The sequence below is a fragment of the Mytilus galloprovincialis genome, chromosome 3 (genome assembly GCF_965363235.1).
Source record: "Mytilus galloprovincialis chromosome 3, xbMytGall1.hap1.1, whole genome shotgun sequence".
Lineage (NCBI taxonomy): Eukaryota > Metazoa > Mollusca > Bivalvia > Mytilida > Mytilidae > Mytilus > Mytilus galloprovincialis.
Genome location: NC_134840.1, coordinates 81,385,249 through 81,404,779, shown reverse-complemented (window position 1 = coordinate 81,404,779; position 19,531 = coordinate 81,385,249). Strand labels below are relative to the sequence as shown.

The 19,531-nt window shown below is 31.4% G+C and overlaps 1 protein-coding gene across 1 annotated transcript in view; it reads right to left on the bottom strand.

Annotated features, from left to right (window-relative positions):
• Positions 1-3,050: 3,050 nt before the first annotated feature.
• Positions 3,051-19,531, bottom strand: part of LOC143069107 (son of sevenless homolog 2-like) — a 42,754-nt gene continuing 26,273 nt past the window's right edge. The window contains exons 14-24 of the mRNA XM_076243568.1: positions 19,257-19,475; positions 18,710-18,835; positions 17,586-17,742; positions 16,889-16,990; positions 16,321-16,476; positions 15,074-15,256; positions 12,349-12,466; positions 10,740-10,912; positions 9,659-9,775; positions 8,808-9,048; positions 3,051-7,845 (exon numbers count right to left, since the gene is read on the bottom strand). Coding sequence (XP_076099683.1) covers positions 7,424-7,845; positions 8,808-9,048; positions 9,659-9,775; positions 10,740-10,912; positions 12,349-12,466; positions 15,074-15,256; positions 16,321-16,476; positions 16,889-16,990; positions 17,586-17,742; positions 18,710-18,835; positions 19,257-19,475 — 2,014 coding nt within the window. The 3' untranslated portion in view covers positions 3,051-7,423. The remainder of the gene's footprint in view (positions 7,846-8,807; positions 9,049-9,658; positions 9,776-10,739; positions 10,913-12,348; positions 12,467-15,073; positions 15,257-16,320; positions 16,477-16,888; positions 16,991-17,585; positions 17,743-18,709; positions 18,836-19,256; positions 19,476-19,531) is intronic.

Here is a 19,531-nt window from a genome sequence, read left to right as displayed (position 1 = left end):
AGTAAAAGAAAGGTAAAAGATACCAAAGAGAAATTCAAAATCATTAGTAACAAATAAACTTACAACACCATTGCAAAAACAGAAAAATTCCAACTGTCCACAAGACACATAAAAAACTTACGACTGAGCAACACAAACCCAACCCAACCAAAAATTGGAGGTGATCCAAGTACTCCTCAGTAATCAAATCCTTCTTCACTAAAGCAACCGTTGTTGCTCAAATGAGTACAAATTGGTGACAATTCTAATTCTGTAGGTCACATTCTGGGAAAAGAGGATGGGATTGGAGTTTCGACAGTTGGAACATCACTATAACAACTGATGCTGTCTGTGTTATTTATACATAGTAATTGACAGCTTGACATATTGTAGACACCTGTCTACTGTTAAAGATGTCTTGGTTTTCCATACCTAATACCAACATGCTCTAGGTCTCATTTTATTCATATGAATACTTGAAGAGTACCTTTTGTTTTGCCTTACCAGACGTAAAGAGTACAGTTTGCCTGCACCGATGGCATAAATTTCTGTATAAAGCTTTATATTTCAGATGGATGAGGACCAGGATGCATTATAACTTGAATGCAGATACCTTATGTTACAATATTTCTGTCTGTCATATATCAATTCTCCTTGACCTTATTTTCATGGTTCAGTGACTGCATGAACAAAAATTACCATTTTTGTTGTGTTTCATGTGATATACTCACTATGAGTGTTAGGATAACTATAGTTGGCATATGGCTTCCTTGCAAGGTCTACATGTAGTCCATCTGAGGTCAACCTAATTTTATGGATCATTGATCAAGGTTAAGTTTTTATGTATGGTCAAGTCCTTATCTTAAATACTATAAGTGATAGGTCAACTTAATTTGATGTATAAAATAGTTGCTAGGTGTACATGTCCAACTGGCAGGTTTTGTTTGTCCTTGACCTCATTTCATGGTTCAGTGAACAATGTTTAGTTTTTGAATTGGAACTATATCTTGGATACTTTAAGCAAGATGGCCTCCAATTTTTTGGTGTCTGGAATGAGTGTAAGATGTACTTTCCCGTCTAACAAATTTCTTCTGAACTTGACCTCATTGGGCAATGCTTAGCGTTTGCTGTTTGGTCTATTTCTCATATACTATAAGCAATTATGACACTTTTTGTTGTCGAGCCTGCAACTTTTGTTGCAGAAAGCTCGACATAGGGATAGTGATCCGGCGGCGGCGTTAGCTCACTTCTTAAAAGCTTTATATTTTAGAAGGTGGAAGACCTGGATGCTTCATGTTACGAAGTTTCCGTCAGTCACATGTCCAATGTCCTTGACCTCATTTTCATGGTTCAGTGACCACTTGGAAAAAAAGTTCAAATTTTTTGTAATGTTGAATTCTCTCTTATTATAAGTAATAGGATAACTATATTTGATATGTGCGTACCTTGCAGGGTCTTTATGTCTGTCAGACAGTTTTCACTTGACCTCGACCTCATTTCATGGATCAGTGAACAAGGTTAAGTTTTGGTGGTCAAGTCCATATCTCAGATACTATAAGCAATAGGGCTAGTATATTCGGTGTATGGAAGGACTGTAAGGTGTACATGTCCAACTGGCAGGTGTCATCTGACCTTGACCTCATTTTCATGGTTCAGTGGTTATAGTTAAATTTTTGTGTTTTTCTCATACTATATGCAATAGGTCTACTATATTTGTTGTATGGAATGATTGTAAGGTGTACATGTCTAGCGGGCAGATGTCATGTGACCTTGACCTCATTTTCATGGTTCAGTGGTCAAAGTTAAGTTTTTGAGTTATGGTCTTTTTATCTAATACTATATGCCATAGGTCAACTATATTTGGTGTATGGAAATATTTTATGATCTTTATGTCAGTCGCCCAGGTTTTATTTGACCTTGACCTCATTTTCACGGTTCATTGCACAGTGTTAAGTTTTTGTGTTTTGGGCTATTTTTCTTAAACTATAAGTAATGGGTCAACTATATATGTTGTATAGAAGCATTGTTAGCTGTACATGTCTGCCTGGCATGGTTCATCTGACCTTGACCTCATTTTCAAGGTTCATTGGTCTTTGTTTAGTTATCTTGGTTAATGTTAAGTTTATGTGACAGTTGTAATAAAGCTTAGCTTTATACTTAGGACTATCAACATGATATCAATGATTAATATAGAAGGCGAGACATTTCAGCGTGTGCACTCTTGTGTTTGAATGGAATGATTGTAAGGTGTGCATGTGTGTCTGTCCGGTTTATATACCCTTAACCTCATTTTCATGGTTCATTGGTCAATGTGAAGTCTTCATGATTTTGTCAGTTTATCAAATACTAACAGCAATAGGTCAATTATATTTGATGTATTTTATGGAATAATTGTAAGGTGTACATGTCTGTCTGGCATATTTCATCTGACCTTGGCCTCATTTTCAATGATAATTGATAATATTAAGTTTGTGTGATACTTGTAGTAAAACCTTCATATTCCAGACTTTCAATATTAATTTAATCATAAGTAAAGAAGGGAGTCATTCCACAGAGATCTTGATTTGGAAACATTCAGTTTGTAAACAATGTTCTGTGTATTACCTGAACAGATTTTATATTTTTGCACAAAAGACTGAATTAAAATTCATGGTCCATGTAAATATCTCTCTCTAAAGAATTGCAGATTTTTTTTCATATCCGCTTGTTGCTAGGCAGGAGCCTGTAAAACAGTTGTTAATTAATGAAGGTTTTTTTCTCTGGTATTTGCCATTTCTAAGTCTCTACTATTGACCCTGCTAGGATTAAACACACAATCTCCCAAACTCGTACAATGCGTCTTATAACCAGATTGTTATTGTGATACAACTTTGTATAAAAATATGACTGACAATCAAAATAGTCTAAAGATAGATTTCTTCCAACATTTCCTCAGAAAATTGATAAGTTGATGGCTGCTTAAAGTCCAGCAGCAAGTATTACATGTATAGTCGGGACAATGACTCTTGTTGAAATATGAATGTAATCTGCTTTACATACTCTAGACCTTACAAGAAATAATAGCATAAGTCTTATTGATGTTGTGAAGAACTTTTATTGATATGAAACAATCACATAAGGCAGTCTTCAAAACATAAAAAAACCACTGCTGACATTACTGTGGCATTGCACTGGATAAATGTATCACACAAAATCATGTACCAGACTACGTCTTAGAATATTTATTTCTTGAATGGAAGGCTGTGCTTATAAGACAGGGGTACCTATATACTTTGGTTAATAAGCAATTAATCATGAGTTTTAAAAAGAAGAAAAGATTGATTAACTGTCTTTGCGAAAATATGGACAACATAGTTGAGATGTCAGAATAAAAAAACATAGCAACTGAAAAGATAGGCCATGTTTCAATATTTTTTCTCAAAAGAACAAAGAGTAATTTTTGGGAAACAAAATCAACTTCCATGAATATTTTTTTTCCCTCCTGATATAATCGATAGGATACTTTATAAAGGCCTCCAGATGGACATGAACAGTGATGAACATTCTTTGGTCATAAAATATATTATGCTAGTTGGATTTAAGCATGTAAATCTTCTAATACAGTTATCTTTTAAAGGTTTATCATCGGTAAATCAACCATGGCTATGAAAATCAAAAATTTACATCTAGGTAAAAAAATATTAACAGTTTCACAAGGGAGACAATCAAACACTATAATTTAACGGGTAAGTTGGAATAATTTGCGTTATGAAACAGAGGATATGTAAGTTAAAATAGCAAAGTCTTGGACATTTTAAAGTATGCCAAAGAAAACAATAAATCCTTTTGGATGTTGTTTAAATGATTAAGATGAAGCCTGGTACATATTTCTATAACATGACTTGTCACTAAACCAAATATATTTCAAAACCAGCTGTACTAGGAGTCCACATCAAAACAACTGACCAGTTTTTCATTATGACAAAATTTCATTGTATAAAATAAACTCCTACAAAAATGTAAAAGGAAATATGAAAATAACAATTAAGAAGATAGACCTAAGTTCAGGGAGATAACTTTTAAAATTATCAGTACGTTTGTGTCAACCATTTTCTTAAATATATTCTAAGCTTCTAGGTTACATAGATTATTTTCAATCTGATTCAGGTAAATGCTTAAAATATATTAATGAAACTTGGCTTTTACAAACACATCACTAATTTTAAGAGTTATCTCCCTGAAATGAGGTCTACATCCTTAAATAAACATACAAAATATCAAAACAATTACTTTCTTCCTGTCTACAGGTCTGAAGAAACTATAAAAGAAACGAATTCTTTTCTCAATACAAAATAATATTTTTGGCTTCACAAATTTTGTGTTCAATATAAAACTTTGTTAAAGACTAAATAATTTGTAAAGCTAAATTTTGACATAGACTGTCTCAGAGTATTATAAAGAACTGTTAGAAAATTTTTGTAACCGGGTTGATAATATTGATTGTTGTTTGCAAAAAGTTAAGTGGCAAATATTTTGTGCATAATCAGGAAGGGGTTGATGCTACCAACGACTTCCAACCAGTTTATATCCATCAATTATAAAGATTGTGGTTAAAACATTTACTTTGTATTGTTGTCATGGGAACTGAACTAGCTCCTTTGTAGTATCATGTGATTTGTTTTTTAATATTGGAAGACAAATGTTGACATATAGATACAAATGGCGGTAAACTTAAGTTTACCTGATAATATTTTTAATAGTATTTCAAGTGAAAATTGAATTTCAATTGGTTGTTTTAAACCTAAAAGCAAATTGCGACTCATAATTAAGATGAAATTTTTTTATTTCTTTTCTTTCTCTTTAGCTTTTGTATTAGTCTGATCTGATGTAATGGTTGCCTGATAATTTTCTTCCCCCTGGAACCTATATTTAAGTTTATAAAACTATCTTATAGACAAATATATTTGTGTATTTTGCTGTTTTTAAGAAGAGATATTTTAAAGCCTAAACTTATGAAATGCTGACCTAATTGTCCTTAATGTTAACCTACATATCCATTTATATATCATGAAACCATGTAATGCAGTGCCCTAGACCCAATTAATTCAGTGAGCTATAGAACAGACATATGGTTATTAATCTTAGGACGTATGAAATATAGGTCACAGCAATCATTCTCCCTGACAGATGCTTTCTTCAGTCAAGAAAAATGTCTATGCTTATAAGAATATTTAGAACCTTAAATATGAAATCAGCATAATCTAATAGTAAATGAATGTTAATGTCGTTGGTAGCAAAAAGTTTTCAATCTTGTTGCATTATTTAAAATATATTAAACTGAAAGCAAAAAAAATAATATGGAAACAGTGACATCGCCAGCAGTTTAGCAGTAAACAATATCTATGCCAGACAGATCAATAAAATAAACAACAAAGAGTTAAAAGCACTTTAAAATCATATCTATCACATTTTTCTGCTACAGAATAAAAATCTTTGGCAATAATCTTTGGCCATTTCTTGACGTGGACAAGCTGGTTCAACACTGTGGAAATATGGCATTGTACAATAAAGCTTTACGGCCAATTGCATTGAGTGTGAAGGTAAATATAATATCTTAGGTTAGCTTGCTTGCCAAGTGAACCTTGAAGTCATTTTTAGGTTAGGTAAACCATCCTCATTCAAGAGTAGACTAGTCAGACAGATTACTCTAAGCTACTACAAAAGGAGGGTAGTATACCTTACCTAATAATGACTTCACCGTTCAGCTAGCTAGCAAGCAAGTTTACTAAACATATTACCTTTACCTACACACTCAATGCAATCGGCTGTAATATATTTACAAACAATCTTTAAATTCCTCACTTCACAGAATATTCACAAACAGGAAATGAAAATCTTTAATATGACTGTATCCATGATAACTGAAAAAAATATGATTAAACAAAATGATTTTAAATAGGTAAAGACCATATCTTATCTTTATCTATATGCTGGTATTTTATTAACAGAAATTATTAACTGATGAACGAAAATGGAAGACATTGTGACAACTTGATTTTAAAACAATTACCCATAATGCCATATTCCCAGAGTAATATGACAATGATATCTTTTCTCCAATCAAAAAACATTTCTATATTGTTGCAACTCTTGTACATTCTAACACAAAATTGACAACAATGAACATAACAAAACTATTGCTTATTGCAGAAGGCATTAGTTTTTACCTAATTTTAACATTCTGATTTACAATTCATCTAATACATTACTATTCTTAATTCAACTGGCACATATTTCATACATATTCAGGTTGAGATCCTTTTATTAACATAACAAAATACTAATTAACAGCAAAAATCATTCAAGTGTCAATAAATTTTCTTGCAACTCTTCAGTTAAATCTGATATATAACTATTTAATCAATTGCTTGATATTGAAAGCAATAATGTTCAATTAAATTCTTGATTCATACGACTACCTTAGATTTTACCCAAGATGCACCTGATTTACTTTAGTGTCACAAATACCCTTTTTTGGTAAAACTAAACATTCTCTCAAAAAGCTTCATAAAAAATCTAAATAGACTAGACCGTTGAATAAAATTGGTTATCTTGTAGTTTCACTTTTAACTAGAAAGTATCCATGTGTTAATGGACAATTCTCTTTTAAATTTCATCAAGAGCAACTAGTATATAATTTGTTCAAGTTGTAGAGACCATATAAATCTAAGGCAAACCCACACAAATCTAGTCATTCACCATACAATATTAATCTCAATACCTAAATGGCGTTTGACTACAAATGAAACTTATTGAGTTGCAAGAAATCAGTTCACACATGATTTGTTTTAACTGTACATGTAAATGTTTGCCTTCTGTAATAGTAAATTAACAATATACAAAGGAACTGAAGAAAAGATATCATTATCTAACAGTGCAAAGTGACATAGTACAACCCTTCCTTTCCATCACTCATTTTTTATCTACAAATGTTTTGCCATAAAAAGTTTCACCTGTGTATAACATATTTTCTATATTTCCCATCCCTGAAATGTCCTTCATCATAGTCGTAATCAACATCACTCACACACGCACACAAGTGTATATTGCATTTCTTTTGTTGCTATAATAAGCAACGTCTGATTATCAAAGTTACTAGCTCAGGTAGCACTAGCTAAATGTATTTGGGTCAAAACACTGGAATACATCACAATGATTTGTATCATACGATGACATCACAATGATTTGTATCATACGATGACATCACAATGATTTGTATCATACGATGACACGTCTTATTTAAGCAAAGAAATTAGCAGCACAGCTGTTTTTTATATTCTGCCAGAGAATATCCCATTCTAAACAGACACCATTCTTTGGTAAATTATTATCCAATCACTTTAATCCATGATAGAAACTTCATTCCATGCTCTCTGTAGATTTTGAAATGAAACAACAACATATTCTAGCTACTCTGTTGTCTAATGTGTTTATAAGTCTTTGGCGGCAGTTTAGGAGTAGTTGTCAATGAAATATTTTCCTCCCCGTTAAAGTTTATTGGTATTGTTGGTCTGTCCCTTTCCATGGCACTACACCGTGGTAATGTTGCATTTAAGTTTTGAAAATGACCAGATAAATGCCTCGTTGGCTGTTGTTGTGAAACACTTTGACAGCGTGTAAGTGAGCCAAACATTGAGTCTTTGCGAGGGGGAACGGGAGGCGGCAGACCCCTAGGAGGGATTTCTGGAGCATTGTCAATTCTTGGTGAACCGTCTTCACTATCACGATTTTTCCTCCTTGGCGGTAATGGTGGGGGTTGTATAAGTCCATCCATTGGTAATTCATTTTCTGGAAATTCATTATTTTGTGATGGATTTGTACTGTGGTCTACAAAGTAAAAATATTATCTTTATCAGGATTTTTAGTTCTATTTTTTTTTAACAGATTTTCAAAGAAAATAAAATTGAAAAAAATAATTTGATTTCATTTGTGTACAACCAAGATGCAGACGTTCCATATTGAAAATGGATAACCTTTACTTCTCAGCTTAATGACCAATGTATTATTGATAGAATAAGCTATACTCCATAGGCAATAGAATTGTTTGGAAAATTTATATAAATGATACATAATATATAATACAATAAAATAACCTATAAAACATAGCTAAGTAATTTCTTCAATTTATTAACCAGTGTATTTATTTGTCATTTTTTGAATTTATAATCTTAGCTATAAATTATTTGTCATATAGACATCACCTTTTTTGTAATTATACAGAAAAATATACATGTATTGTTAATTTCCTTTATATAAGTTTTTGTTGTCTCATTAAAAATAAGAAGAAGAAAAAAGTGTTCAAATGCATAATTTAATCAAATTGGACAATGAAAAGGTATAATGCATTGCCTGTATTCGTGTAAAGGTACATTTTAATAGAGGGACCTGATACCAGAGGAATTAAAAATTCTGCCTCAGTGGCAATAACATAACATATGGCCTGTTTGATTGTGATTAGAAACTTAGTGGTGAGAGCACACAATCCTAAATTGTAGTGACTTGATAGAAAGATAGTTGTTTGTTGATATGGTTAATAAATGTTTATCATTTTTTATATAGATTAGACCGTTGGTTTTCCTGTTTAAATTATTTTGCACTAGTCATTTTCGGGTCCTTTATATAGCTAGCTTGCTGTTGGGTGTGAGCCCACACTTTGACCTACAATTGTTTTCTTTATCACACATCTAGACTTGGATGGAGAGTTGTCTCATAGGCACTCATACCACATCTTCTTATGATTGGGACTCTAAACAATTTAAAACATCTGCCTCCTTGGCTACCAACATTACCTATGCCTTGGCCGATTGTGACTGGTAAGAACACGTTGTCTCCATTATGTGGTGGTGACAGAGGTGTGGTAGGGGTTGATGGTGTTGTGTTATGGGGAGACGATGCTTCTATATCAGCTGCATCTTCTCTCATTGAACCAAATGTTGCGTTAAATGGAAATGATGCATGTTTCTGTGTTAAATGTTTTGCTGTAATGGGTCTGATTCCCGGTGACTTCAATGGAAATTCTGTTTTTCTTGCCTGAAACAAATTTTCAAAAGGTTAATATACATTTTATTAATTGGTATAAAAGTTGGTCTCAAATCTTACTCTTTAATGTCCTGTCCTTAGCGGAAAAGTATCAAATACCAATTTTTAAGTGTTTTGTTCGACCAAGCCATGGATTGAACCCACAAACTCCTGTATTATAAGAGAGCATTGTAACAGAGGCACATTGTTGAAATAAACCCAATTAACTTAAGAATAAGAATGTTTGGTAAAATCATCTCATTCATATAACTGTAAATTCAGAAATTATTGTGTGCAATTTTTAAAACAATCAATATAGATAATTATGAATTGAATGTGTATAACGCTCACATCTGCATAATTTTATGAATGTACCATATAGTGGGTTATTTTCCCGGGGTGTAAATTTTCACTTATTTTCGCAGATAGAACAAATTTCCCCAAAATAAATTCCGCCAATTTATAAGTACACCGCGAAAATACCCCGCTATATTGTATAACATAATCAATGTAATTATGATATCAGCTTGATAATTCATTTTTTTCTATTACACTTAATTCCTAGCTATTTTTAAGTGATCTGTTTACAACATAATGACATGTTTTCAATTAATATACATACAAATTTTGGAGGCCTTGTACAGTTTCTTGGTTCTATATCTAATGATTTCTCATATAGGTAATCATTAAATTCCTTTTCTGACAATTCCTCACGAGGATTTAAACTTTCAAAATATTCCTGCAAAGATCAAATAATGCATATTATATTAAAAAGCTGGAAAATGGTGTAACATATCAGACCTGTTCTAGAATTTATAAAGTGGGGTCCGAAAACATTTATTCTAAATTGATTGGTGATGATAGCCGAAATAATTAAAGGAAAATGTCAATAAAATTTCATTAATTGCTGGGTTTAATATAAATCTGCATTCAGATTCCCCTCAATCTTTTACATTAAATTCTGGAGTCTTTACAAAATTATAAATTAATATTTTTCAAAATCACGTTTTCTTATTTAAAAAATATTATAAATACACAATTATATTGGGTTAGATCCCATTCCATAACATACTATGTAATGCTGAGTTCACACGTAATTCGAATTCGATTCGCATTAACTAGTTCGAATTAGTTTAATTCGCGTTCGAAACGTTTTACGTCCTAACGTCAATTCTAATTCGAATTGCAATGCGCATCAAATTCGCTTTACTGTCCAAACGACGTTAACTTTTATTTCGTATTAACAAAAACGTATTTCTAATGCAAATTGGCTAATTCGAATTAAAAAAGAGTGTGTGAACGCGATTAGCGAATTCGATTTGAATTCAATTCAAATTAAATGTCCGTGTGAACGAGGCATTAATTAAGAAGTTGTGGTATGATTGACAATGAGAAGTATATATCTAGCAGAGTTCAAAATGAAGTGGATGTAAGCAATTCAAGGCAACCGTATGGCCTTCAACATATTGTTTATGTTGGTACTATTTGGTACTTATAATCCCCAGATCATATGTTTTTGTATATCATATAGATTCGTACTATGCATGCTTTTTCAATGGAAATTGTGAGTTAATGCATTTTAAAAAGCAGGAAAACACCCATAATATGAGGGTACTATGACATGATGTAGAAAATCAGGATAAAGTCTGTGTTTAATAATATTTGAAACACACAAGTTAAGATTGGCTAGTTAATTAACTTACCCGAATTTCTGGCTGAATACTCAAACAATATGGTTGATTTTGATACTGTTGAATTTCACCAGTGATTTCAGCCACTTTCCGTCGCTTACTGAAATTGATTAACCCAGGAGGACGATTGGGTAAAAAATCTAAATTTCCTTCCTCAATCTTCAAAATATTTGTCAGATACATACCTACAAACAAACATCAATTTTACATTAAGTTTACATTATGAACATTTAAGTAATCAAAAAACATTTGTTACAGTGTCAATTTTAGCAACCTCCGATTTCATAGCAACCAGAAGTATGGCCTCACATTTTGAAGTATTTAAGTAACATCTTCTTGCAAATGAAAGACAGTTATGAACATGGTCTTGTCTGAACGTAACATGGAACAGTACTTTATAGCCCACAAAAAATCATTGAAAAAATTTTTCATTTCAGGAGTCTGTAAATCAGTGGTCTTTGTTTGTTGCTGTACATCATATTTGTTTTTTGGTCATTATTTGTACATAAATGATGCCATTAGTTTTCTTGTTAGAATTGTTTTACATTTGTCATTCTGGTTCGTTTATAGCTGATATTTCAATAAGGGTTTTACTCATTATTAAAGGCATAATAGTGACCTATAATTGTTAACCTCTATGTTATTTGGTCTCTTGTGGAGAGTTGTATCATTGGCAATCATACCACATCTTCTTATGATTATAAACAGACTATGCAGTAAGGTATTTTTTCATGAGGACATCTTTAATTTAGTTCTATTTTATCACCTACATATTCAGAGATGATTTTGTTAATCAAACTTTAAGGCAGAAATGGCTGCATCTAAAACATGTCCTTAAGCATAATATACAAACCGTGATGAAGAAAATCCGGATAAAACCAATGAAAAAATCTGTTGACATCATTTGTGGATATCAAAAGTCTGACAATAAAATCTGAATGACAATTTTGTTGCAAAAGAATTTTCATCACTTGGGAGTTAAATTTTTGTTTAGCTATATTTGTCAATAAATGATTGGCTTTTGATGTTTTCAAGAAGAAATTTAAAGGAACATTGAATAAAATCCTGAGAGAACTTGCCATACCTGCCAACTGTCACTATTTGCGGGGGATTTCCCCCATGGAGGCTCCCAAATTTGAAATTTTTAAAGAGCAATTATGTCTACAATTTTAACAAAACAATTAATTTTACAATGAAAAAGCCAAGAAACAAAATTACACTGAATTTGAAGGCCCCCTTGAAGTTTTTTAGGAGTATGACAGCCATCTTGCACGCAAAACCCCCATGGGCATTTTGAAAACTTGGCAGGTATGACTTGCAAAAATTGACACATAGGTATTGGTTCTGTTGAAAGGTTTCATTCCTTTCGCAATAATACTCATAAACAAGAATGTGTCCCTAGTACACGGATGCCCCATCCGCACTATCATTTTATATGTTCAGTGGACCGTTTTTTGGCATTAAAATTAGAAAGTTCATATCATAGGGAACATGAGTACTAAGTTTCAAGTTGATTGAACTTCAACTTCTTAAAAAACTACCTCAACCAAAAACTGTGGGACAGACAAACAAACGAATGAACGAATGGACAAACATAATGGGGCATAAAAAGACAACTTACCAAGGAAGGGAACACAAGGAGGATTTATGGATCTTAATTTTTCCATGTACTTTTTGCCATGATCCGAATTCAGTTGTCTAGCTTCTTCAAAAGCGTTCATCAACCTATTAGGAACTGCCTGTAATATAAATTATAATTATAACAATTTACCACTTAAAGTAATGTAAATCAAAATCAACGCTTTACTGCTTAAATATTTTTTACACATCAGTCATTTTCATGTCAATTTCTACCAAATCATCATTTTTAAAAGCATTATACATAAGGGTCAACTTTCAGGGTATAAATAGAATTATTAAGGCTTTAAGTCACTTTCCAGTGATAATAAACCAACCAATCTTGGGCAGCAGCTTCACATGGTAGGACTAAGGTAGTTATGCATAGAGTTAAATACATAAAAACAAACGTGTACTTTTGTTTTCTTTTTCAGTATCTCATTAGAAAACAATAAAGTTTAATAAAACAAAACAGCTGTTCAAATGATACATATTGCATGTATTTTGTTTAGGTCAACATGGTCAATGTTCCATTCCTTATAATAAGTGTATGGTCTGTATATGCTACACAATGGAGAAAATGTTTTAAAATTGAAAATGAAGAATACAGAAAAATGGGGCAAAAAATGAGGAAGAGAGAATAATGGAAGCTTAAATATTCAAAATACAGAAAATTGGTATAAAAATAAATAATATAGAAAATGATCCCCCTATCAAGACCATCTTCACTTTGCACAATAGCTCAAAAGCCCTCTAAATCTTAGAATCAGAAGTATATAACAGATCTTGCATAGGTATTTCAGTACAAGGAAAATTATAATTAAGTTATCTTTCTTGTATTTGGGTGTGCTCCTACTTATTCAGAGGATTATACACAGTAGAAGTGAATACAACAATCACTGCCTGTTTTATCATTCTAATATCAAAGGTGAGCGCAGGCAAAGACAAAGTGCATCCGAGTTTAATTTTAAGTAAAATAAAACAATATTGCAATAAGTTCATTATGGTTTTCGTCTTTCTGTCAATTACATTTTCAAATTGTGTGGTTGTATGAAAAATGTCTTACAAAATTAAAATGCCAACTGACCACTTAGTAGAAAATATCATTCAGGTCATCTTTACTGTTTAAAACTACTCTCTATCTTTTATAGTTTTCAATTTCAAGATAAAACCCAAAACTGTGAAATTTATAAAAAACCTAGATGTGTCAAAGCGACACGAATGGCCCTCTCTCAAAAAGTTGGAAATTCCGCAATTTCAATAACACATGTGGACACAAACATGATGGTAGTCTCTGTATCAAAAATCAGCTCAAAATCTGGAGGCGTATAGAAAAAAGTCTGTATATCTGTGATTTTCAACAATTTATCAAAGTCCATAGCCTGTAATTTCTAAATTAATTAACCGAGCGAAACGAAACTTAAACCTGATCTGTAACTCATCTTGGCTAACTCACATCACAAAATTCAGCCCAAAATATCTGAAAACGTTTAGAAAAAAGTCCATATAACTGTGATTTTAAACAATTTATCAAAGTCCAAAGCCCCTAATTTCGGCAAAAATTAGCAGAGCGGAACAAAACTTAAACTTGATCTGTAACTTATCATGAGTAACTCACATACCAAAAATCAGCCAAATATCTGAAAGCGTTTAGAAAAAAAGTCCGTATAACTGTGATTTTCAACAATTTATCAAGGTCCAAAGCCCTAATTTTGGCAAAAATAAGCAGAGCGGAACAAAACTTAGATTTGATCTGTAACTCATCATGAGTAACTCACATACCAAAAATCAGCCAAATATCTGAAAGATATAGAAAAAAAGTCTGTATAACTGTGATTTTCAACAAATTATCACAGTCCAAAGGCCGCAATTTCTGCAAAAATTAGCGGAGCGGAACAAAACTTAAATTTGACTTGTAACTCATCATGAGTAACTCACATACCAAAAATCAGCCCAATATCCAAAGGTGTTTAGAAAAAAAACTCTGTATAATGGTTTGTTGTGGAATGACGGAATGACGGATATTACGGAATTTCAGAATTACGGAATTATGGAATTTCAGAATTTCAGAATTACGGAATTTCGGACAAGGGTAAAACTTTATGGCACCGACAATTTTGTTGCAGGGCCATAAAAAAATTCAGAGGCAATAACTCCAACACAGGTAGAACAACTTTTCTTAAAATTTGGCAGGAGACAGACCTTGACCTGTGCCCATTTCAGTGACATTGAAATAGCAACTTAAACCACCAATGCACTGTTCTCATATTGAAATCGTGGGAAACCACTTAATATCAATATATATGTATCATGAAAAAGTGGTACAGGATTGAAGAAATAACTTACATTTGCAGTCTTGCATATTTTTTTAATACATCCTCATGCTTATATAAATTCAGAAATTTTTGCATTTATAATAATTGAATTCGCATAAATAAAGTTACATTTATAGTTGCGATAGCGTTTCCTAAAATCGCAACAACCATACATACCTTAAATAATTTCTGAAATTAGATCCACACTTTTTATTCACTCCTTATGTTATCTTTGTAAAGTTTTGCAGCTGTCATTCTATTGTAATTACCCCAAAAAGCAGGAAAACAATGTTTTTTTTCATTGAATTCACTAGAAAATCTGACATTTAACTCTGAAAGATGCTTATAGACAATAACGGAAATGCTAAAAAAAACACCAATGGATGAGAATTAAGTTTAAATGACCACACTCACCTCAAAAGTTTTCTCCAGTCTGTAAACCGGAGCAGAATTTATTGCACTAACCACTTCTAGAACACCATTAAAATTGTTCAGTTCTTGAAATATTAACAAAATTTCTATAATTCTATGTACAACAGCAACTCTTTCTTCTAAATTTTCTGATTCAATAATACACTTCTCCAAAGAAAACGTAAACTGAAATATAAAATAAATTAAGTTTAAACTATTTGTTTCTAGCATTTCTGTATTGTGTTTTTTGTATTTGATAAAACCAAATTTGTTATGATAAAAAGAGAATTTGTCTGAGACAAAAATGTCCCCACTCAAACTTACTTATGACATGTGAAAATACTTTTGGGACAGACAGAAGGGGGAGGGACAGAAGGAAGGATGAAAGAAAAGATGAACAAATAGATAGAGACTTTCAAGGATAAAATATCATGCCCTCTTTCCCTAGCATAAAAAAGAAAGTCAATTATTGGAATTTGCATGAAGAGAATTGATACTAAGCAAACACTTATCAAGCTTCATTTTACATAGTCTTAAATGAACATCCTCTCTCAGGTTCACACTTGGTCAGTGTGAAGAATTGAATTTCAAAATTCTGTGTTTTTATATATGTTTTTGTATTTTTAACCATTGTATATGTAACTTATAAATTTGATATTGGTATGTAGTTTTATATCTAGGTCAATAGTTTTCTCAATAGGCTATTTGCCGATTCCCATAATTGACCCTATTATTAGAGACCTTTATTTTTGTTGTCTCCCTTTATGAGGGACATTAATTTTTATTTACAATGGAGAGCTAGCAGAAAGAGCAAATTTACCTGTGCGGAATGTGAGTAATCTGTAAGGTTTTTAAATCTTTTAATTACATTAATTTGTTATTTATCTAAATACTTTTGACATCAGAAATGATTTTTCATGAAAAATTAGTTTAACCGCCAATACATCACTTTCAATTCATCATGCTTTGCATTGGAAAAAGCCAATTTTGTCCGGTATGGAACCAGTCTAATGATTGACAAAGGGAAGTAATTTGTTTAAAAAGTGTGTAATAATAGAATCAAATCAGTAATTGGCAAAAGGACTATTGAGTGTTTAATATTTTATGTGTCAGGGCCTTTTATAGCCGAATGTCTTTTTCTCATTGTTGGTCTGTACTGTTACCTGTAATTTCCTAGATTTGAATTTAAGTGGATACTTGTAGATCAACTTATTTTTATTTTTTGTACTGTTTACATGGACATTACTTACATTATTTGTAAAGCTGATCATTTTTAGAAGATTTGGAGCATTTTTATGTTTGGTTTGTTTCATCCAAGCACAGCCTACCAATTCTGATGGCTGAACAGCTCTGTACAGATCAAATTCTAACAATGTAATCTGTCGAGCTATTTCTATCGGATGAAGCTGAAAATAAAAGATATGTGGTTAAACTTATGTTTTTAACAAGTGTCTATAAATATAATCAGTATATTTTCTTCTAGTCATAGTTTTAGTCTATAAAATTAAAAATCAGAAATTTATTATTGCTATTTTGAAAAATGAAATTTTTTGATATTTAAAAAAATGTTTTTATTCAATATAAATTCATAAGACACTATAAGGATTAAATACTACAGTGCTTTTGTTTCTATTCATAATAATCATTTGATGATTGCAATTGGAATTTCATTTGGATTTTTATAAAACTTGTCCTTTTTGACCAATTTTGACAAATTGAGATAATTTTGAACATGAAAAACTTATGTTTGGTAGAACTGATTTTCATATTGTATTTTACAAATGTTTTAATAGTTTCACATTTTAAGTAGTCACAAACCGTCATTAAATGAAACTCTTCTCTCTTTTTAGTTATATGCCATTCCACTGGAGGTGGCTGTTTTTGGAGAGTTAACTCCCTTTCTGTACTCATACTCTCAAACTGAAAATAGAAATGATTTGTTGAAGCAGCCTAAACAAAGAACCAAACTTGATTGAATCCAAAAGGTCTCTTAACAGAAAGTAGAATACACCTTTACCCGATCCTTGTAAGACACAGAATCTGAATTCTAATCAGATTGAAAAAAAATTTGACAGATAATAAGGAGATCGTTTCTATTTTTGAATACACTAAAAACTCAAGGGTCTTCCCAAAAATATTGCCAGAATATTTATCTATTTTCGTAAATGGTATCAGAGCACATAGATGAAGAAACCAAAATTATTTTTGATTAAAAGACATTTAATTTGGGAATTAAACCATTGTCAAGAACTAAGTGCTTTAATCATAGACAAAAAACTCCTGCCTTTAACAAATACTGCAAAGACGTAACAAGCAGTTCTGAATAGACATTAAGTGTTTTGTAAGAATTTTCCACATTTACGTAAATTTCAAGGATTGCATATATCCAAAGTATTGGAAATTAAGGAATATCAATTCTGCTATTAAAACATAATATTTATTTCCAACACTGATTATTAAAATTATGAGAATATATATTTAAGAAATACAATTTTGATAAAAATAAATAACTTACTCTTCTGTGAATGACTTTTATTATGGACTCCGCCATTTTTTTCATGGCTTTTCCTTTCACATTACCAAGAAACTCCTTCAGTTTATGAATTAATGAAATGTCACGCTCAAAGTCATAGTAATGGTGATCAACCCAATGTCGTAATACATTTACAACTCTAAAAAAATAAAAATAAAACAACGTTACATTTAAATCAATCTCTAATGAATTGTAAAATTATTTTGTATCATTCAAAACTGAAAGAAAACTATATATTTACTCCAATCTCAACATCTATAAAACCTGAGTCTTTTCATTTCAAAATATCAGTTTCTTTATTTAATTCTTATTGGGTTTTGGTTTTTTTTAGGGTTATTCCAGAAAAAAATGTATGGGGGGGTTGGAAGGCAGTTTTTGTCAGCACCCGCCACCCAGACAATTGTAATTGAGAATTATAGTGCATTATAGTGTGAAAAGTTGCTCTGATACCCATCACCCATGTATTATTAATATAATGTGCCTTCCAACCCCTCCATACATTTTTTTCTGGAATAGCCCTTAGGAGGGAAGGACTCTGAACAAATCTGTTTTATTCAGAAATTAATGATATGTATTTGTCATTACCAAAAAGTGAAAAGGTTTTTTTTTTGTTTTGTTTATTTTTTTATATTTTTTTTTGGAGGGGGGAGTTCTCATTGGTATGGATCTCTAAAAGGTCTTTCTAAGACATATTAAGACATTTTCAATCTTAGTCATCTTTCAACAAGTGTTTTGTTTTGTTTATTTTTTATATTTTTTTTTTGGGGGGGGGGGGGTCTCATTGGCATAGATCTCTAAAGGGTCTTTCTTAGACATATTAAGATATTTTCAGTCTTAGTCATCTTTCAACAAGTCTCACTCATACTGTGGATTTCTTCCATTTTTGTTGGTACCAATTTACACAGATGGTGGAAAACAATGTTCTTTTTTATTTATTAGATACTTGCTTTTATACTTTGTGGATACAATGAAATTTATATTCTGTTTACCTCTTAAAATTGAAATTCAATTATACCACAAGGTCCATTATAATTATTACACATATAATAATTACAAATCAATGAGTAGAATAATAATACAGGTACAAGAATAAATTTTCACGTTACCTGAATTGAACAGGTTTAACATATTCTTTTCGGAATCTTTTCAGCATGTCATTCCTGCTCTGAATCTTCACATCTTCATTATCTTTGGACTCAGTTTGATTAATATGGCTTTCAGGAATATTAAACCTAAAGAGTGACAACAAAAATATGATGTTAATTAAAAAAATATAATATCTCAAACAAATAATGAAAAGGAGGCAATCAAAAATTGTATGCCTATAAAATCTTTAAAAATTTTGGATAAGACAATTGATAAATTTGGTTAGCTTGCTTGCTATCTGAACTGTGAAATCTTTAAGAGTAGACTAGTCCAACAGATAACCAATCTATCTGTCTGTAGGACTAGACTACTCCAAAAGGAGGGTAGTATACCTAACTTATAATGAAATTTTTCAATTAAAATGGAAATATTTGAACATGTAACTATGCAGAACTTTGTCAAAGCAAAAAAGAAATTTCATTTAAAATTTAGACAAACGTAGCCAAAAACACATCAAATGACTGAAAACCTTGATTCATATTTTCTACTACTTATCATTTATATTACCTTTCAACAAGAAGATCTAGGAGTTCATGAGGAGAACAGAATGATCTATATGTAGTTAGGAATGTCCGAACAAACTTAGGTTCAGCATACATATGGTATGTTAACCGTTCTATCAATTTCAGCAGTGTTCCACCTTTGATTAATGGACTTTCTGTTGGATTATGTCTTTTTTCTTTATCTTCCATCACAATGTTAGATTCTGAATCTTTTTCACCAAATCTATTAAAAAAGTTAAGTGTGTTAGTTGTTGTTGCATGTTATTTTAGTTCAGGGTT